The sequence below is a fragment of the Sorex araneus genome, chromosome X, assembly GCF_027595985.1.
Source record: "Sorex araneus isolate mSorAra2 chromosome X, mSorAra2.pri, whole genome shotgun sequence".
NCBI lineage: Eukaryota > Metazoa > Chordata > Mammalia > Eulipotyphla > Soricidae > Sorex > Sorex araneus.
In genome coordinates this window covers 222,014,174-222,035,867 of record NC_073313.1, presented here as the reverse complement: position 1 = coordinate 222,035,867, position 21,694 = coordinate 222,014,174, and the positions used below count along the sequence as shown (strand labels likewise).

The following is a 21,694-nucleotide window of genomic DNA, read 5'->3' as shown; positions in this document are numbered from 1 at the left end:
CAGAAGCAGCAGAGAAGACACAGAGGAGAGAAGACACAGAAGTGGAGGAGAAGTCAAAGTGGGAGAGGTAAGACAGAAGCAAGGAGAAGAGACAGAAGCAAGACAGAAGACACAGAAGAAGACACAGAAGCGGAGAGAAGACACAGAAGAGAAGACACAGAAGGGAGAAGACACAGAAACAAGAGAGAAGACACAGAAGCAGAGACAGAGAGAGGTTGGAAGAGACCAGAGGAGAGACTACAGAGACAGAGACAGAAATAGAGAGACAGACAGAAAAGAGCACAGCAGCACACACAGAAGCAGAGCACATGGAGGAGCCATCCTGATCCGGTCCATATACAGTGGCTCAAGAGAACCAAACACAAGTGTGGAGAGAGAGAAAGAGAGAGAGAGAGAGAGAGAGAGAGAGACAGAGAGACAGAGACAGAGACAGAGAGACAGAGAGACAGAGACAGAGAGACAGAGAGACAGAGAGAGAGACAGAGAGAGAGAAAGAGAGAGAGAGAGAGAGACTCCTCGAGAGCTGGCAAACAACACAACACATCACCCCCTCCAGTGCGCGCGCCTTTGTATTTTTTACAAAGTGTTATGTATTATTCACTTGAGCCTAGTGCAGTAATCATAATGGTCCTTATTCATGAAAGAGGGAGGTAGGGATGCAGTGTCAGAGTGATGCAATGACTTAGTCAGATATTTCTTGGTAGTGTCTAAAATAAAGGTCAAGAAATACATTTTTATTTTGCTTGTGCACACAAAGGATGATATATCTATACTATATATTATATATTTTTCTGTAAAGGTGCCCAAGAATTTTAACAGTGGTTGCCTTTAGTATGGATAATAAAAATCTAAGAGTTTGAAACATTAATGATATTTTGGAAAGTATTTTTATTGCCAATAGTGATCAAATTTCAAATTGTATGATTAAGTGTGAAAGATTATATTATTTTCATTTAAGATAACAGAAAGAGTAAAAGTGTGATAGTATATAAGGGACTGAATCAAGAGGGATGTGCGTGTTATAAGAGAATAAACTTACCATTAGTCCTAATAGTAATATCAGTGTCATCAGACTTTACTTATTTCCTGATAAATTATCCTCAAATTCCTTCCTGATTTCTCCACCTTGGAAACACCTTAATTTACTGTGTTAATTGTTATTATTAATATGCCTCCAAATTTTTACAAATATGATATAAAATGTGGAAGATCCCCTACTGAGCCATATTTCTAATCTGAACATCAGTTACTTTATTGAAATTATATAATTGGTATATTCATATATTATATTCATGCTATATTCATATGTATGTATATATACGTATGTATACTTGTTAATATTATATTATTAGAGTTAAAATAAGTATTTTAGAGAAAAATCACCAGAGTTACTGAGCATAGACAAGGATTGCAACATCTATAAAAAGTGACAAGTACAAGCATATTTTTATCATGATATTTTATTATGGGTGTCTGTAAGAAAAAAAGATCAACAACCACATACAAGCTTACAAGTTAAAATTCAACACATTCTCTGTGTTATTATGACAAAGCAGCCTCATAATTTGTTTTGTTGTTGTTGTTGTTGACTTTTACAGGACAAAGGGAGAGGGAAGTCCCCTGAAGTGACAAGCCAATAAATCTTTTCTGACAGGAGACACATACAGATGGATTTTCTTTATGTTTTGAATACAAGGAAATAATTCTGATCTAAGTTTTTAAAGTGAAAGTATGTTAGCACCATAACATCTGTCTTTAAAACCTTCCCAAATATTGATAATTTTGACCAGCAATGACCCACGAAGAAAAAAGCACCTTTAAACATAGTGGATATTCAGGATTAAAATAGTGGCTTTAAAAATATTTCTTTAAATTCTTGCACTACACTCTACATTTTTTTGGCCACTATTTAAACAAATTTATCAATTACAATCACCAATTTTGCCAATTTATACAATTTTGTTTTTCATCTTCTGGGACTTATAAAATTCATGTGTTTATGACCAGGTTGAGGTAGTTGAAGCAGGAAAGTCTTTTCTAATTTTATGTTTGATTCTTTCAAAAAGAAAGGCTATCTTTTATTGGTAAGCAAAGTCATTGCTTAGCAAATGGGTTAGGATTCAAAGAATGTAACGCCGTGTTATTGTAAGAGTGTTGAAGTTTATTTATTATAGCACCATTGAGACATTTTGAAATTGGAACTGGTAAAAAAAATAGAACAAAAACATTTGAACTGCATTTGTTGTAACAGCAAAACAAAGTATCCTTTTTTTTGGTCAAATTATAGTGTTTCCAAAATTTTTGGAAATAAATAACCACAATTTAGTTGGGCACTTGTACTGGTTGACAAGATTAGAACAAGAAGAACACATATGGAGTGTGAAATTGTTTGCTGGGGTTTCAGATAGAGTTTGGTTTATAAAAAGCAAACAGGGCCAATGTCCACACCAAATTCTTGATCAGGACCACCAATATCATAGGGTGCAAAATCTATAATAGGTAGTCTCATAGCCTTCCGTGTTCTATATTCAAAGACAGTCTTGCCCCATTCGCCAGTGTGTTTCTGAAAATAAAAGAGAAAAACATATAAATGATTATAATACTAAGTTGGATATTATATTTAGACTAACAAATGCAAAAGAAACAATTTTTGTCTGAAGACAGTTGTCAACTTGCCCTGTTATTTTCCATTTATATGAGACCTGCTCTACTTTAAAGTTATACTCCTCAAAGTAGCTAAATCTTATACTAACAACTGAAAGTCTTATTATATTTTAGGGTAAACTCAGTAGGAAGGTTGTTGTAGACCTGTTTATTCTCAGGTGGTCTGGTTTTAGTTATTCTTTACAAATACAGAGTTGGTTTACTAAAAGTAATCAGATCTCTCAAAATGGAATCTGATTAATTATAAATTAGTTTTCACTCTATTCATAAGGGTTAGATTTGGTGATAAGGTCTAAAATTCCAAGAAAATTATAGATTTTATACTGAGTTTACATGCTAGCAATCAAACATAAAATCTTGTAATCATCCAGTATATTTCTTTAAAATTTATTTTACAGATTGAAATTTCAATTTCTATCTACTGGTTTAACCTGGATGTTGAGAAAAGTAATATTTGTGATATTTAGCACTACTTGAAAAAGATCAGTAGAATCCATATAAGTCATTCCCAATGCTTTCATTTACCTTCATTATTTTTATTTATTCTCTTAAAATTGTGTGATTAAATTAGAAATGCTGAACTCATTAGGGCCCACACTTATAAAAATGATACTTACAGTGCAACCATCCTCTAGAACTGTGTATGTGAATTTACTGTTTCCTTCAGCCTTGAATTCGCCATCATTTGATCCCATTAGTTTCAGCGCTTTCTTTACATTCCCACTGGCATGATCCATGTAGGCGATACTATTCTTGCAGTGATATGTGATGTTCTGGGAGGCCCGGCTAGAAAGAAGTCTGAGGAAAGCCAGCTGGACCTCAAGGACATCTTCAGGAAGATCAGGATTGCCGTAGTTAAACTGTGATAGGCAACAAATAAAACCAATGAAACATTTCAGTTACAACTGTCTGTAAGGCATCAATGCACCGTAGTACAGCCATCGTAATGAAGTTTGTGCTTATATTTTACGCATGAATATCTCATACATTAATAATATATTATTGCATATGTAACAGACAATGTTGGAGTTGAGATGAACTTAAGAACTGAAAGATAGTTTCATGCTAATATAGTCTAGCTATAATCAATCAATTGAATAACTTGGGCCCCTTTATTTGTTAACTAACTGTTTTATGATGAGCAAATGGATCCAAATAAAGCTGGAAAAAGTAGGAAAGGCTTAGAGAAATAAAGAATGACTGGAATATTTTTTCTTACCTGAAATCCGCCATCCATGGTTTCTCCAAACCAAACATGTTTCTTAGCACCAGAATCTTTCCACCAGTTCTTACGTGGAACATTTGAAGGACTGGCATTTATACATGTTTCTCCAGTCTCCATGTTACAGAATACCTTAATAGCATCCATCTTGCAACCTTGATTAGGATCAACCCAATATTCTCCTGAAGAGTCACAAAAAAACAGCAACGGTAACTGGTTATAATATCCTATAATGCATTTTGACTGGAGCGATAGCACAGCAGGTAGGGAGTTTGCCTTGCACGCGGCTGACCTAGGTTCGATTCCTCTGTCCCTCACAGAGACCCCAGCAAGCTACCAAGAGTATCCCGCCCGCACATCAGAGCCTGAAAGCTACCTGTGGCATATTCGATATGCCATAAACAGTAGCAACAAATCTCTCAATGGAGACGTTACTGGTGTCCGCTGGAGCAAATCAATGAACAACGGGAGGACAGTGCTACAGAGCTACAACTAGAATTTTTGAACTAGAATAATTTTGTTTACCTGATAACATGTTTATTATGTTGACTGTCAATATGTTTTTATTTTTTAATATAGTATAATACAGAAAAACTATAGCAAATGGTTGAGATAAAATAGCTATAAAAATTGGAAATTGTCATATACATAATTATCTTAAAAGTAGATTCAAGTTATTCAATGGGATTATTGTACTTCCTAAAATGAGTCTCTTAAAAAATATGACTCTTTAATGTGGGTTAGTTTAATAATATAAGTTAACGTTCTAATCTAGATTAATGCCTAGATTAGAATATATATTATTTTTCTATATTAATAGTTGTCCTCTAATTTTTGAAAATTATTCTTAACAAAATCAATGTTTCATGTCAAGGTACTTAAAGCCTGGAATAATTTTTCCATTCAGGTAAAGGAAAATATATTAAAAAGTTTTATATTATTGCAATATTTAATTACATTTCATACAATATTCTATAGTGTTATTCAATTGCTTTCTTAATTTAAAATTTAATTCTTCAATTTACCATAAAGTTAAATTTCATTAGATGTTTTAGGTTGCAAGCTCTATTAAATTACAAACCTTTTGACCAGAGTAAAGACATATAAACAACTCAAATTTATTAAGAAAAATATTCTTAATTTTTCCCCATTTATTTATTGATGTTTTAGTTTCTGGCAGTGCTCAGAAGCTACTCCTGGCTTAGTGCTCAAAATCATTCCATTGGTGTTTGGACATGTTGCAATTCCAGAGATTGAACCAGGGTCTCTGCAAAGTTTGCACGCTAGCCTTTTGAACTATCTCCTGGTCCACATTTGGAGTATTCTGAATCACTGTTTTACATTTGCACCCAACATTTATATTTTAAGTTTATTTTTGATAAATAGTATTAATGAATACACAATAAAAATGAATAATATTGTATTTATTAATAGTTTATGGTATTGATGCACAGCTATTGAACCCTCTTCTCTCAAAGTGCCAGTGGTTCTCCTTCAGTTAGAATTCAACTGACTTTAAGAGCTGTTAGAAAACACCGTGTTACTAGTAAGATATTTCCCCCAGAATCTAATAGAAGCTGCAATCCATGCTGTCACCATGAAAGACATTCAACTTACCACTCTGGAGTTCTGGGTGGCAGAACTTCAGATCTCGGCAGTTCCGGGCAGGATGTTTACGAGAACCATCAGGACTAATGTGGTTTTCAAGTTGTCCACTGATCGATTTGAGTGAAGTCATGATCTCTTCCGTGTTGATTTTCAATTCTAAAGGTTCATCTCCATAATATGGAGCAAACCCACCAGCTTTTTCACCTCCACCACCAGAGATAGCAGCAGCCCCACCACAGCATGGACCAGGAGCACCTGGGGGTCCAGGAGGGCCAGGTTGCCCTGGGTGACCTGGGGAACCCTAAAAAGATAAGAGTAGGCAACACTGAGTTATACCTGTTTGGTGTCCACTGAAGGGATATGTTGATTCCTCAAAAATATTCAATGTGCTATAACTGCAATTACTTTAATAAATATTTATTTGTTTTGTTATCAAAGGAGAACAGTAACAACTTATAGTGACTATCATTTACTTCCACAAAATGTTTTTCAATTCCACTGTGTAAGAATCACCACGTTAGAGCAAAACAATCTCTGCTAAGATGATTCCCTCCATATAAACTATGTAAATAATTCCAATGCAGACATGACAAAAGGGGTAAGAGTAGGACACCCAAATTATTATATAAGATTTGTCATGAAATTTGTGTTTTTGTGCTGATCATTTGACTTGTGCCTTAATGTGTCACAGTGTGAGGATAAGTGTTTTTTATCATATTTGCACTACAGTTGTCGATTATAGAGCCATGAGTATTGTTGGCAAACAGTGTTTGAGAAGCAAAACTTATTTACAAATTTGAAAAACACTATGGGGATCATGACTGTGAGATAGCTGATGTGATACCAACACTGGGGGAGCTCATGGGCATATCTAATTATTCTGGTATGACTGCTCTGATCAAACAAGAAAGTAGCATTTTCCCTCCAAAGTTAGCACATGACAGAGAAAGTTCCAATGTGGAGAATCGCTGTCATTTTTCATTTTCTTATTCAAGTTGCGTTTTCTGAAAAACTGAGTATAGTGGCAAATTAAACATTTGTATTCTAAAGCGATGTCTTACCTCGGATCCTCTTTCTCCTCTGTTACCCCGAGGTCCAGGTGGTCCAATAGGACCTGGATGCCCACTCGTTCCATCTTTTCCAGGAGGTCCACCAGGTCCAACAGGTCCCTAAGAAATGATCAGGGCATTGTCATAATCCTAGAATATATCCATCCCCATAGTGCGCATGCACACATTTAAAAACATGGACCTTTCGTCAACTCAGAGAAGCGATCACCAACTACATTGTAGTCGAAGGCCATGTGGGGGAAGGGAGTTGCAGGCTGAATGAGGGCTAGAGACTGAGCACAGCGGCCACTCAACACCTTTATTGCAAACCACAACAGCTAATTAGAGAGAGAAAACAGAAGGGAATGCCTTGCCACAGTGGCAGGGTGGGGTGGGGGGGAGATGGGATTGGGGAGGGTGGGAGGGACACTGGGTTTACGGGTGGTGGAGAATGGGCACTGGTGAAGGGATGGGTTCCCAAACTTTGTATGAGGGAAGTATAAGCACAAAAGTGTATAAATCTGTAACTGTACCCTCACGGTGATTCTCTAATTAAAAATAAATAAATTAAAAAAAAAAAACATGGACCTTTCAATGTCCTCTTTTGATACTTACTCTGGGACCTGCAGGTCCTGGACTACCCACTGCACCTTGGTGGCCAGCAGGGCCCTTAAAGCAAAAGAAAAGCCAGTATGAGGAATGACTTTAAGGAGATTTGGAACAAGAAACATGGGTATCGTGTTCTGATTTCCTTTCATCTTTCCATTGTCTTCTGCTAAACTATTTAACTAAAACCTGAAATCCATTTCTGATGTTGTTTAGCATAAATTCTTAAACATAGGAAGTTTTCTACTATCAGACTGAGTTTTATTAAATTATTGGTTTACATACATTGACTGGGATGTTATAACAAACTAAATGCACTTACTGGAGCACCAGGGGAGCCGGGATTACCAGGAAATCCTCGATGTCCTTTGATGCCATTAGACCCACGTTCACCTGTTTCACCTTTGTCACCACGTGGACCTTGGGGACCCTTCACAAATACATTTCAAATTTCAAATGAAGGTTATAAGCACACATGCATATTGAAAAAGCCCCCAACTTTTGTGACTCTTAAGTCCGTTTTATTCTAGTCTATAAGCTATAAATCTCCATTAGTAGACTCAAAGCTAAAGATATTTATGAGAAATAAAGATTGATTTTGCAGTTTACTGTTTTTTTCTTTTTTTTCAGGGAAATCTTAGATCCTGAATTTACTTCCTTATATATCTTGAAAGAAAACTTTCAATTTTCTTCCATAGTTATATGTTCTTCCATAGTTATATGTTCAGACTGGAGCAATAGCACAGCAGGTAGGGGGTTTGCCTTGCACACAGCTGATCCGGGTTTGATTCCTCCATCCCTTTTGGAGAGCCCGGCAAGCTACCGAGAATATCCTGCCTGCACAGCAGAACCTGGCAAATTACCCATGGTGTGTTTGATATGCCAAAAACAGCAACAAGTCTCACAATGGAGACGTTCCTAGTGCCTGCTTGAGCAAATCGATGAACAATGAGACGGCAGTGCTATAGTGCTGACAGTTACATGTCCAACCATTCCCTTTTCCTAGATGTGCCAGAAAATATAATTTTCTTACATTCTGTTGTGAGTTAAAAAGAAGGAAAAAGACTTACAGGAGCACCTCGGGAGCCAGCAGGACCTGGAGCTCCAGCAGGACCAGCTGGGCCCTAAAATACAATTTTTTATAAAAGAGTAAACACACAGGAAGTTGTTTAATAATACACTTTTGGTCTATTTAAGAGTTAATTATTTCACTGTGATAGATGAACAGCATTCACACTATTATTGAAAGTTAGCATTATTTTCTTCTTCTAAATCCATTCCTAATTTACAACTTCATGGGGCAGTGGAAAGGGTCATCTAAATAAGAACTATTTAATCATGTGGCAATTGAGGAAGATAGACATAAGAGAGATGATATAAATTAGAACTCACAGTTTCTCCTCTATCACCACTCTTCCCAGAGGGACCAACAGGACCAGGGGGTCCTGGATGACCAGGAGCACCTGGGGCACCAGGAGAGCCATTTTCACCACGATCACCCTATGGGCAAATTCATAGATCCAAATTAAACATGAGCAGTAGCTCTTATTTTAACGATATAGACCTATTGCACTTGTCTATATACCTTGCCACCAGGAGAGCCATCTCGGCCTGGAAGACCATCTGATCCAGGGTTACCCTGAGGTTTTAAAAGAGAGAGAAGAGATCAAGTTATTTTCAGCTGTTTAGATACTATCTATGCATGTATTATCACTGGGAGCAATCTTACCCTAAAAAGGTAAATTTGTTCTTAGAAGTAAAAATTCTTAGATACTGGAATGAAGATGAATCTTTATAGGATAAAAACATCCAAATTAGATGGAGAGTATCTATCTAGTACTGTAATTTAGTGGGGTAAAATAAAATCCCTATTTTAATTTTATTATACTCTATGACATTTTGTTTAAAAAACTGCTCAAAGAGTCAAACTATGAGCAAAATAAAACAACTTCATTGCCCTGTTAGTTAAATGGATAGTTGATTAGGAGGAAAACAATGTCTAAGAGGCATCCTGCATGATATAAACTTGAGAAATATTAATTAAAACTAACAACTAAAATATATAACGTAAGACTAATCAGAGAAGCACCAGAATATACTCATCAGGAGGGAATATTATAAATTGGGGAACTTGCCTCGCAGCCATTTGTTTCTTTATTAGTCAGAGACCATAATTTTTCCATTAATAGGCATTCATTTTGATTAAGTATTAGTAGATGTTAATGAATAAAAAGTTTTGTAAGCCGCAATAGAAAGGATATCTAATAATAAAGAGTAACGATCCTCCTTTGGGGGAGTTGCTCCCAAATAATTCTCAAGGAGGCCCAGGCCCTTCCTTGTGATCTTTGGTCAACTAGATTGGCACTTCAAGGCTAAGTCAAGAGAACTCAATGATGTTTAGGCCCTAATGTGCCCCACCAACCCAGAACTGCCCACTGAGCTCCAAGACTCTAGCCAGAGATGCTGGGGGACCATATAGTACAGGAGATAGACCAAGAGGTAATTTGTGTCTTAATCCCTATACTATCACTCAAGTCTGAGAATAAATAACTCTTCAGCAAACTTATATAGACATTATGATATAATTTGACTTATCATTGCACAAATCAATTATCAACAACTATCTGGCTAGTTGGATATATCCTAAGAACCAGTACTTACATCTCTTCCAGGTTCACCAGCTGTACCGGCCAAACCAGGAAGACCCTGCGGACCAGGTGGACCACGTTCACCACTGAGACCACTAGGTCCTGGTTTTCCACTTTCACCCTATGTAGAAAGGAATGAAAAACATCAGCTTTCAGTTTGCATTAACTTCGGATGTCAATTAATATTATGTTATCAGGTGCCTTTATTTCCTAAGAGAATGCCTTGCATTATTTAATTTTGATTTATTTTGAAAACAATCCCAACACTCCAACCACTGGGGAAAAGGTTAGAATAACTTATTTTATTCTATTCTATTTGCAAATTTAGCCAACTGACTCTAGATACTAAAGAGTTGAATGGTTGAATTATCTTTGTCAAAATATATCACAATATGATATATGTATATGACTATGGCAAGAAAAATAATTATTAGCCATAATAAACTAACTAGAATTAAATTACATTGACTATTTGACTTTACCTACATTGCATGTGTAGGTAAATGAATTATATATTCATGCAATTAATTATATATTCATATAATATAAATTTACATAAAATCCCTATTTTAATTTTATTATACTCTATGACATTTTGTTTAAAAAACTGTTCAAAGAGTCAAACTATGAGCAAAATAAAACAACTTCATTGCCCTGTTAGTTAAATGGATAGTTGAATAGTAAACACTAGAATATTGTCACATTACTAAAAGAAAGTCAGGAGTACAAAGTTTATGAATTGATGGATGATTGTTACATATAAATGGCTTTCACACATCTCTCCTTACTTCCTCATAAAAGACTGACTGATAGTCAACAAACTAAAGCATGCTCTCAAATTTCCTAACAGATATATGAGAAGATAAAAAATAATCTGCGTTATCAATTTATTTGCTTATGTTCAAGGTTGACCTATTATCTGCATTGTATTTCTGTGTTCTGGACCCTTTGAACTATATTTAGAGTTCTCCAATGCATAAAACATTTATCATTTACTTTCATTACAGGGAAACTTGTACATACTACTCTTCTAAGAATGCAATGGTGTCCACAGTCTATGGTAGGGAGCAAAAAACCATGGAAAGATGCTTTTACTCATACTCACCTTGATACCCTGTGGCCCAGGGCTTCCCCTAGGACCCGGCATGCCTGGTGGTCCTGCAAGACCCCGTGCTCCTGTAATTCCTGAAATTCCAAGTGGGCCTGGAGCTCCCTGTTGTGAGAAAGAGTGGTGTTTTAGTTCTTTCTTATGTGGCTCTTTTACTGCACTGAACATGAGATTAAGAATGAAATAATCTTATCAATCAATGGAACAATAAAGCTGCTTACTGGAGGTCCCTGGCTGCCTGGGGATCCCTTCTCTCCTGGTGGGCCAGCATCACCTTTTGGTCCTGACACACCGGGGTTGCCAGGAGACCCACTGTTACCAGGTGGACCTGGGGGTCCATCCTTGCCGGGAGCACCACTAGCGCCGGGGGGGCCTGGGTTGCCCTACAAAAAAAAGTGTTTTAAATTTTAATTTTTTTTAAGTAGAAGTCTTCTCTCCCACATTGCATGTGCACTCAAATAATTTTACATGAGATTGAAAAGAAAGTAGTAATGACAAAGATCTTCATGTCATACAGAGATGAATTATTCCTCAAGGAGTATAAGATAAAAAGTACTTAAAAAATATTTACATTACTACCAGGAGGACCAGGAAGACCACGAGCACCAGGAAATCCAGCAGCACCCTGTGAAACAGAAAAACATTTTTGAAATTTAAAAGTAGAACAAGTAAATGGTCACTTAAATATGCATGTTTATTTCTTAGAATATAATACATATTTATTTCTTACAATAAAAATGGAATATATTTTTCTAATATTTATATATTTTAATATTCTAATAATATTCTAATATTTTCTAATCTTGGAATATTCTAAGAAATCTGATAGGTTATGCATTCCACATTGGAGTCATTCATGGCTTATTTTTTCTTCAAGTTAACTCATAGGTGTGTAATCTATCATAATTTTATTCTCTCTTGGGACACTGTACTTGCAGAGGAGGTTTTAGTATAGTTTGATGTTAATTAATCTTTTTTCAATAAAGCTTAGAGAAAAATAGTTATGAAGTTCAATACTTACAGGACCACCAGGACTTCCTCGTTCTCCTTTGACACCTGCAGGACCAGGGGGACCCTATAGGAAATAAAGTTAGAAATGTGTATTTTTATCAAAATGGCACCAAAATAAAAATGTGGTGTTTTAGTTCTTTCTTATGTGGGCCTTTATCCCCCAAACATAGGAGAATAATTAAGCCTTTGAAAAAGTGGTATTTATTGTGGTGATCATTGTATAATTTATGCAATATAATATCATTTTGTAGCATACTTTCAACAATGGCATACCAATTACATGTCAATAAGACTGTGGAAAAACTACAGCCAGAAATAGACACTAAAAACCAAACCCAAAATCCAAGAAACAATAACAATAGACTTTTGAGTTACTTGATAGAGGTCTTATCTGAGAACATTGTTTTTATAAAGGTGGTACCAACCCTGACAGAATCTCACTATATGAAATATAAAATTATTCATAAATCTATATGTTTTTCACTAGACTTAAAAATAAAGAACACTTACAGCTGGCCCAGCACCACCAGTGGGTCCCGCAACACCAGGAGGGCCCCCTTCACCTTTCTCACCAGGGGCACCTCGTTCTCCTTTAGCACCAGGCTCACCATTCTGCCCCTGCATTCAGACAAAGCAGAGTATGAGCAGAAAACCTTCATAATGCATTGATTTGGCCTGTTAATTTTCTTCAGAAAATAGAGTTCTTTGAAAGGACAGATGTTAAAATAAGAGATAAAGAAGACCATCTAAAGACCTGGCAAGATCAAGAATCTTCACAAAAAGTTTGTCCAAGGACTGAGAAATGCACTATGAATACCAGTAAATTCATCTAAGAAAGTTAAAGTTCATTTAATTTAGGATGGTCTTTTAGTGGAAGAGCTTTTACAATTTTCTGAATGCCTATTATTCTAGAATAGCATGTGAAAAGCATCAGTCAGACATAAAGTCAAGTCATGTTTCTATATTTATCTTTAAAGATTAAAAATGGGATTAAAGAGAAAAACCAGTGGCAAAATCAACTTGTTAAACAGTGGCTTAATCTGGACTTGATAAGGCTATTGTTTAGAAATTTTTCAGAAAATGAGTGAGTCTAGGAGATGTGACATATACATTGTAAAGTTTATACTTACTGGAGCACCAGGGAAGCCAGCTGGTCCTGGAGGTCCATGTTCACCTCTCTCACCCTGAAATATTAGTAAAATCCTTATTAGTCATGAGAAGTCATCATTCCATGGACAGTAAACATTTTTAAACATCTTATCCTGATCATGCTTTAAGTAGGTAGTTACAAAACTGTCCAACTCCAGTTCAAACTTTAAAGACTTTCCAGCTTAACAGTATTAGGAACTTACTACTAAATACCAGTCTCTCTCAATTTATTTGCAAGAAAAAATAATTAAAATAATTAAAGAGTTTAGCACATGAAATTATTAAGTTAGTTGGGAAATGAAGAGATTATTATACATTTGTTATGCAATGTAATCCTAACAGCTAGATGATCTTGACTCTACAAGGAATCTCACGTAAAGATCCTGTGCATTTTAGAAATGTTTATTTATTCACAAGCATATATTGATCAAATTTTAATACTTTCTCAATATATAAATTGTAGGAAAGAAAGTATGACTAAAATTAGTCTCAAGTGAATTTGATTTAAGAATATCAGCTTCCCTTGAATTTAATGATTCTAAAAGATAATTCCCACTACTGGGATTCAAGGATCTTGTGGCAGAAATTCTAAGGGAAGCATAAATAACTGCTGCCTCATTAAGGTTTTAAAAAAGCATATTTAAAATGTCTTTAATACTTACAGGACCACCACGAGGACCAGCTACACCTGGAAGTCCAGGGGCACCACCTTCACCCTGAAGAAAAATCATTTTGATTTCCCTCCATCCCAGCAGTCAAAGGCAATTTATTTTTGGTGGTAGATAGTATTGTAGAATTAAGCATTACCTTATCTCCAGGCTGACCAGCGGGGCCAGGAGGACCAATTGGACCAGTAGGACCCTAAGAATAATATAAATATATTTTTAGTTTGGAAAATAAATAGCTCTTTTGTGATAAATGTAAACAGAGAACATATAGTGGTATCTTTCATTTAACAAATTAAACAACATAATTTATTTGTGGCTTGAATTATGTGCTACTCAGTTAGTATGAAGATATTGCAAAGATGATATGAGCATGACTCCTAAAGACTGTAAGATTTAGTGGAAATTAGTTTACTTATACCAATGGAAATATTGTTGCAGATAAATCAGATGTTTTAAAGATCCTAATGTCTTTTTTCTTTTTTTTGGTTTTTGGGTCACACCTGGCGATGCACAGGGGTTACTCCTGGCTCTGCACTCAGGAATTACTCCTGGCGGTGCTCAGGGGACCATATAGGATGCTGGGATTTGAACCCGGGTCGGCCGCGTGCAAGGCGAACGTCCTACCTGCTATGCTATCACTCCAGCCCCAAAGATCCTAATGTCTTTTAAAATAAAAGAAAATTGCCTTATTCAGGCTGACTGTAATTTAAAATGCTTCATTCCATTATTCATAGTAGCACTACTCATAATATTTTCAATTTCATAGTTCAAATATTGAAGTTTTGCTTAATATTAAAATAGCTATATTTGAAATGGGTGATTCACTAATCTCTCAACATTGAAATATTTATTAATCTTCAAATTAAATATAATAAATATGATATATATGAATATCATTTAAATATATGTATAAACCTATAACAAATACTATTTAAATATATATATACCTATAATTATAGCACTTATTCTCAATTACACCACTTATACATGCACTCATTTGTGTGTGACTCTATTTATTATCAGCAGTCTTTTATGACCATCAGCACAATGAATACATATATTCTATAACATAAGACTATTATAACTTCATTTTTAGTTACAAGTTGAATCAGGTGGTTCATATTCATATTTTTATTCTTCATAATATCTTAAAGATTGTATAAAATATTTCATCTCTTGATAGTGTATTCATTTTTCTTGCTAATGACTATTCAGTTATATAAGTGCACCAAAGAATTATAAAATTTAACCAATTTTAGGACTTAATATTTTTATGAGCAGAATTATCTTATGACACTATATTCTAATTTTGATCACACAATTTTACAATTCTCAGATGAATATTAGAATTATCAGTTAATATAAGCATGAATTAGAATATTGTTTGTTTTGCTTTTGGTCCCTACTTGGCAGCACTCAGGGTTTACTCTGACTCTGTCCTTAAGCAATATTAATTAAGGGGAACAGAGGACAATATGTAGTGCCAAGTATTGAACCCAGGTCCGCTGCATGCAAGACAAGTATGCCATCCACTGTACTATCACTTTGGTCCCAACTAGGTATTTTAATAATAAAATCATTTGAGTCTTATTAACATCTAGGAGATTGCAAAGTATGAACTAAAATTATCACGATGAGCATTTGGAAAATATTTAGAAGTTGAGAAGCTGGACTAAGTATTCCCTACCATATAAAAGTTAGACTTGTTTCTCTCCAGTACAAGTATGGACTCACCCTTGGCCCATCTTTCCCAGGAGCACCATCAGCACCCGCACCACCTGGTTCACCCTGTCAAATAAAAGCCAATGTCATCAAATTAGAAGTATTATGAGTAAAAATTTCCCCATCATTATAATTATCTTTAAGGTTCATTATGATGTATTAAAGGTATTCTGATATATCAAGTATTACTTACTATAAAGGGATATCACTGATTTTTACAATGAATAAGTTTCTAATGGTGTTATTCTTCTTTAACCAATGATGTATGTATTTAACATGGTTAACAAAAGTCAGTACCTTGTCACCCTTTGGTCCAGGACCTCCAGGTCCTCCTCTTTCTCCAGGCATTCCTTGCAGACCAGGAGGGCCAGCATTACCAGGTGTCCCCGGGGGACCAGCGGGGCCCTAAAATGAAAGCCATAATTACTCACACACAGGAAAGAAATATATTTTGTAAGATCGAAATGAAGTGAATAGAGTAGAGTTACCTTTCCTCCTTCTGGACCAGGAGGGCCAGCTCCACCTCTAGGTCCCATAGGACCAGCTGCTCCAGGGGGTCCGCGTTCACCAGGGGAACCAGCATCACCCTGGTGTAGGAATGCAATAACCCTGTTAGAAATTCTACTGCCAATTATAGACAAAAACGACATCTCAGTTGCTGCACTCCACTATCTGCTTAACTTCTATTTCTGAGCAATTTGGAAAATAATATATTAACGAATGGACAATTTGACTGGCTGTGAGAACTAGAAACTACTTGGGAAGAGTTTATCTAAACAGGGGATCTTTGACAACTGATTTGATGATCTAGTTTTGATTGAGATTTCTTCCAAAGAAAATAACATAATAAAACAATAAAATAAATTTGAGAGTTCCACCCGAAGGTTTTTACTTAGAATTTTGGAACTCAAAGAATTTTTCTTTTGTAATTTAAATCTCCTACTTAATTCTAACTGCTTAGACACGTCAGAATTCACTTTCCTAGGTAAGACATACTTTGAGTTGCACTAAGTATATTCACTTAGCATTTGCAATGCTGTTAGAAATTAGCATTTTGACTTGAAATAACAGAAATATGTAACTAATAAATTTCTCTGAAACATGCAGAAGAAATTATAAAATAATTTGCAATACTTACCTTGCCTCCTGGAGCTCCAGGTCCACCAGCTTCTCCCTTGGGACCCTAGAAGATTAACATTCACTGATTAGATCTAAATCAGAATGTCTATTACATAAGCAAAAGCAAAAGATGCCAAAAATAATTCACATAATTTTTACTTTTTTGATATCTGCTTCCTTTGTGGTAAAATTGCAAACTTTCCATATATTTGCAATACTTTGATAATTTTTTTAGTTTTGTTAATCGATATTTGAAAACTAAATGTTGCAACTAAGATGCCATGACATGAGAAAATGCAGAAGTTAATAATTGGTAAATGGTTAGTATTTGCTCCTTTACTTTTGAAAAGATGGCATGTAACTTACTGGTTCACCAGGTTTCCCATTTTCTCCTGGAGGACCATTGGTTCCAGGCAATCCCTAGAAAGAATAATATTTGTATTGCGTGATAACTTCAAACATTACTTATAGAAAATAATTTCATACATACATTTCTGTGAACTGTTAAAACAGTTTTATTATTCTTGATAGGGGTAGAAAATTTGTGGCTTTCAAAATTTAATGAAAAAGTTGTGATAACTCTATCTTACAAACATATTTATCTTTTCCTACTTTTACTTTTGCTGTATAGAAAGTAAATTTATGATCATGATGTTATATATTTAGCTATATAAATATATGCAAGGTGCATCATTTATATGCCAGTCATCTATAACATAATAATATAGTTTATATAGCTATAAGTTTATTTAAAATATATGGAACTATAAAATTTTAACTATTTTTAATACTGTACAAATTGCAGAAAAACATGGAAGTATGCCTTTTAAGGTGAAGACAAAGTCACAGACTTTAACTTGCATTCTGAAACATACCAGAGTCACAGGTAAAACTTGAACTCTCAGTTAACAAAGTATATCATCAAGGAGAATAAAGTAAATAATTGTACTGATAAAAACAAGGGACCAATGATAATTAAATAATAAATTCTTACTTGTGGCCCTGGTAGCCCAGGGGCTCCTGATTCTCCTTTGTCACCAGCTGGCCCCTGTGAAAAAAATTTTATAAATATTATATACATATATACAAAAATTATATACATTGAGAGAGAAAGAGAGTTAGAAATCCTTCACTATAAAACATCTTTTTGCATAGAGTTCATATGGTTCTTATGTTAGCAGACTCATGCTTAATTCAAATACTAATAGTACTAAGAAGACATAGTTGGACCTGTGGAAGTGACTCAAGAGAGACATGGATAATGGAAAAGAAACTTAACTCAGTATAATCATTCAGAGAGCCTGGTAAGCTACTGAGAGTATCTCGCCTGCCGGCAGAGCCTAGCAAACTACCCGTGGTATATGCCAAAAACAATAACAAGTCTCGAAATGGAGACATTTCTGATGCCCAATCGAGCAAATTGATGATCAACGGGATTATAGTGATACAGTGATTAATTAGCTTTACAACTGCTGTGCTAAACTATGATTCAGTGCCAGAGATCCTATAATTTCTAAATTCTAAATTCTATTCCACTTCTACATGCTTTCAAGTTCAAGTTATAGGAATAAACTTACAGTAGGTCCAGGGGGTCCCTGAGGTCCGGTTTCACCATTCTTCCCAGCTGGGCCCTAAAAGTTGCAGTTAGGAAAGGAGAGTTAACAAAGGGGACATAGAGAAGTCATAGCATTAGAGACAAATTTCTCACAGTAGAAAGCTGAAAACAAATTAATTCTCTATACCTGTGGTCCAGGCCCACCAGGCCCACCTCGTTCTCCATTTTTGCCAGGCGCACCCTAAAGAGATAGCCAGTCAATTATTAATTCTCAAAAGTGATATATTATTTCCCTCTAATTTTATCTTACATGCACATATTTACAACCACAAACAAAAACTACCCTCTAGGACTAGGTTCACATACTATGTTTTCATGCTGCCACTCTTTCCCCAGAATGCTAAAAAGAAATATCTGCATATTATCACTCTTCTATCTTAGTATTTTGATTATCAAATATTCTTCTGTGCTTTGATGTAGAGATGATGATTTGTTCATCTCTACACACTCATTTGGACAAGAAATCTCTGTCAAATATATATTAAAGAGATACATGAGTCAACTCACATCATTTCCTTTTGGACCAGGGAAACCCATAACTCCAGGCTGCCCTCGGGGACCAGACGGACCTGGAGGTCCTGGTCGGCCACTATCTCCTTGACTGCCCTAATGAGAGAGAAATAAAACACATTAATAGAGGTTTGACAAAAATCTGATAAAAGCAAGCAATATGTATTTTTACATATCAAAGTTGTGAAATATATCAAAGAAAGGCCAAATTATATATTACTCCTGGACTATTATACTAGATATATAAAAAGGTACGTACAGGAGGTCCCGGTTTCCCATCATTGCCTGGTCCTCCTGGACTTCCGGGCATACCCTAAATCAAAGTCAGACATTTAAGTTAATGAAAAACTAATAGTTAAAACAATGCATTTGTAGAATGATTGAAATTTCCACTACATATATAGCCTCATTGCTGTAAACATTGTATTTCTGTCTACAAAATGTCTTAGCTAAGTATTCTATGTTTTGCAATCTCAACTCGCATTTTACTACAATGGAGTTTTGTTTTCAAATGATGACAGATTTTGTATGAATTAAGTTTTCTTTGATTCTTCACTTGCCTTTCTTCATAGCCAATGACAGTATCACTTAAAACAGTGTTTTTCATACCCTCATTCCCTGAGCTCCAGGGAGACCATCTCGACCAGGTTCTCCAGCAACCCCTCTGGGACCTGCAGGACCAGGACCACCACGCTCTCCAGCAGGACCCTAAGAGGAGAAATAAATTTACAACATGTAAAGATTCTTCTTTGACCAAGACATTGATAGTACTTGGTTATAGCTAGAAAATGGCTTTATGTGTTTTTGACACACACTATATTGAATCACAGTTGAATATTATGTTGAATATATTAGCTATATTGAATCTATTAACTATATATCGCTATCACTATATTGAATATATCACTATATTGAATCTATTAGCTCAGATTGTCATACTGCAAATGATGATATTGTAGAACTATTTACCAATATTCAGAGCTTATTAAGTGAAATATCTTTGAAGATGTAAAATCGTATTTAAAAAACACTATAAAGTTTTCAAATAAATTGTAAGTATTTTGGTTTATCTATTAGTATAGCTGATTTTCAATTGATACAAAATTCAAAGTATTTTTATAGAGCAGAATGGACTTGTTTTAGTTACACAGACAGGAAATGGTTTAGTAGAGGTTGGATTGGAATCACTGTCTTACCTTGGGAGTTTTTTCTGTAATTACAATATTTTTTTCAGAGATTTGATTTTAGTTTATAAGAAACTGTTGAAAAGATTCTAGCTATCAGTAGTACCAGTGCTTATGAAACTAGAAACTACAATTATTTACCTTTTCTCCTGGAAGGCCATTGGGTCCAGCACGTCCTGGCATTCCAGGTGCACCCTGGAAATAATGAAAGTCAATATTTATGCCTAATGCATTAAAAGATTTTTCACACTTTTTCAGTGAAAATAGAGGTTTTCTCATGTTATAGAATATGTAGAAGCAATACTTGGAAGAGGATACCCAAGGAAGATGGTGGTTGCCACACCCTGAAAGTAAAATTCAATGTGTGTATAGTGTTGCATTTCTAAAATGCACAAGGAACACATACCCGTTCTCCTGCAGTGCCTGGGAGTCCATTAGCACCAGGTTCTCCAGGTGAACCATCTTTACCATCTTCACCCTTAGGTCCTGGAGTACCCGGAGTACCAGCTTCACCCTAAGAAATGGTGTTGAAAATAAAGCAATAATGACTAGATATGCTGAGAATTTATACCCCTTTATTTTCTCATATTTACTTGATTATTTATTTTTTTTCTAAGAAATGCCCAAACGCTGGGGTCATACTTACACGTTCACCACGAGGTCCTGGCTCTCCTTTGGCACCATTCTTACCAGGTTCACCCTAGAGAAAATAAAATATTGGTTTAAAATCAATATACTAGCAAAACGACTACCAGTAATACATAACTGAATTATAAAACCAGAATGAAATTGGCATGAACTAAACAAGAAGAAATAATTTCTATTACATTTTTGATATGAGAGTTAAATCACATTTTTGAGGTTATAAGATAAAAATAACTTACTGCACCACCTCGCTGTCCAGGCGCGCCATTGGTACCAGGAGGTCCTGGGGGACCACGGGGTCCTAAAAGTCCAGGAGCTCCAGGAATACCAGCAGGACCCTGAAAATGCACCAAAGAATATGAACTTTAACTAAACCTGTTTAGCTTGAATATTACAAATGTATTGCCATGCAAAATGCAAAGAAAACCAAAGAGGTAGGTGTAACTGAGAAGAGAAGGAGATGTGGGAGTATCTTACCATTTCACCTTTACCACCGGGACTGCCATTATTCCCAGGAGGACCCTAGAGTAGTAGTAGTAACAATATGTTAATAGTATAAATATGTATAAATTACTCATGTATTTATAAAGTAAATATTTATAAAAACTACTGATGGATGCTATGGTTTATAGAGATCAGATAGTGCCTCTAGCTAGAACATAATACATAAATATAAATACAGAATTATTATTTGAATAAATTGAGATAATGGACAATTGCCTTAAATTATTAATAGTAGATATACGTTTCAACTCTTGTTATTTCTCTAAATTTTTCTTTTTACTATTTGTTTGAGGTAATTTGACTATGCATCCTCTACTTCACTCAATTGTTATGTGAACATAAAACTATAGATTCAGAAAAAGTATAAACCTCAAAAACTATTTTTGATACTAATAAAACCAGCTGTTTATCACAGTAGAGTCATTGCACTTTTTTTTTAAAAATGATGATCTTAAATTTATAACAACATCAAAGCATATACTTTCATGAAATAAATATAGCAATACCGTCTCACAGTTTTATTTCCTACTTACAGGAGGACCTGGAGAACCAGCATGTCCCTGGGGTCCAGGTTCACCTCTTTGCCCAGGAGAACCACTGGAACCAGGAGATCCCGCGGGTCCAACTTCACCCTAATGGATGGAACCCTAAAGGTCAGCTTC

General features: G+C 35.3%; 1 protein-coding gene across 1 annotated transcript in view; it reads right to left on the bottom strand.

Annotated features, from left to right (window-relative positions):
• Nucleotides 1-1,474: 1,474 nt before the first annotated feature.
• Nucleotides 1,475-21,694, bottom strand: part of COL3A1 (collagen type III alpha 1 chain) — a 40,981-nt gene continuing 20,761 nt past the window's right edge. The window contains exons 16-51 of the mRNA XM_004601217.2: nucleotides 21,566-21,664; nucleotides 21,006-21,050; nucleotides 20,768-20,866; nucleotides 20,530-20,583; nucleotides 20,290-20,397; nucleotides 20,025-20,078; nucleotides 19,309-19,407; nucleotides 18,959-19,012; nucleotides 18,697-18,795; nucleotides 18,317-18,370; nucleotides 18,152-18,205; nucleotides 17,569-17,622; nucleotides 16,941-16,994; nucleotides 16,594-16,638; nucleotides 15,944-16,042; nucleotides 15,753-15,860; nucleotides 15,468-15,521; nucleotides 13,873-13,926; nucleotides 13,728-13,781; nucleotides 13,047-13,100; nucleotides 12,427-12,534; nucleotides 11,927-11,980; nucleotides 11,477-11,530; nucleotides 11,127-11,288; nucleotides 10,903-11,010; nucleotides 9,811-9,918; nucleotides 8,735-8,788; nucleotides 8,542-8,649; nucleotides 8,220-8,273; nucleotides 7,472-7,579; nucleotides 7,159-7,212; nucleotides 6,556-6,663; nucleotides 5,504-5,795; nucleotides 3,884-4,068; nucleotides 3,282-3,524; nucleotides 1,475-2,563 (exon numbers count right to left, since the gene is read on the bottom strand). Coding sequence (XP_004601274.1) covers nucleotides 2,417-2,563; nucleotides 3,282-3,524; nucleotides 3,884-4,068; nucleotides 5,504-5,795; nucleotides 6,556-6,663; nucleotides 7,159-7,212; nucleotides 7,472-7,579; nucleotides 8,220-8,273; nucleotides 8,542-8,649; nucleotides 8,735-8,788; nucleotides 9,811-9,918; nucleotides 10,903-11,010; nucleotides 11,127-11,288; nucleotides 11,477-11,530; nucleotides 11,927-11,980; nucleotides 12,427-12,534; nucleotides 13,047-13,100; nucleotides 13,728-13,781; nucleotides 13,873-13,926; nucleotides 15,468-15,521; nucleotides 15,753-15,860; nucleotides 15,944-16,042; nucleotides 16,594-16,638; nucleotides 16,941-16,994; nucleotides 17,569-17,622; nucleotides 18,152-18,205; nucleotides 18,317-18,370; nucleotides 18,697-18,795; nucleotides 18,959-19,012; nucleotides 19,309-19,407; nucleotides 20,025-20,078; nucleotides 20,290-20,397; nucleotides 20,530-20,583; nucleotides 20,768-20,866; nucleotides 21,006-21,050; nucleotides 21,566-21,664 — 3,342 coding nt within the window. The 3' untranslated portion in view covers nucleotides 1,475-2,416. The remainder of the gene's footprint in view (nucleotides 2,564-3,281; nucleotides 3,525-3,883; nucleotides 4,069-5,503; nucleotides 5,796-6,555; nucleotides 6,664-7,158; nucleotides 7,213-7,471; nucleotides 7,580-8,219; nucleotides 8,274-8,541; nucleotides 8,650-8,734; nucleotides 8,789-9,810; nucleotides 9,919-10,902; nucleotides 11,011-11,126; nucleotides 11,289-11,476; nucleotides 11,531-11,926; nucleotides 11,981-12,426; nucleotides 12,535-13,046; nucleotides 13,101-13,727; nucleotides 13,782-13,872; nucleotides 13,927-15,467; nucleotides 15,522-15,752; nucleotides 15,861-15,943; nucleotides 16,043-16,593; nucleotides 16,639-16,940; nucleotides 16,995-17,568; nucleotides 17,623-18,151; nucleotides 18,206-18,316; nucleotides 18,371-18,696; nucleotides 18,796-18,958; nucleotides 19,013-19,308; nucleotides 19,408-20,024; nucleotides 20,079-20,289; nucleotides 20,398-20,529; nucleotides 20,584-20,767; nucleotides 20,867-21,005; nucleotides 21,051-21,565; nucleotides 21,665-21,694) is intronic.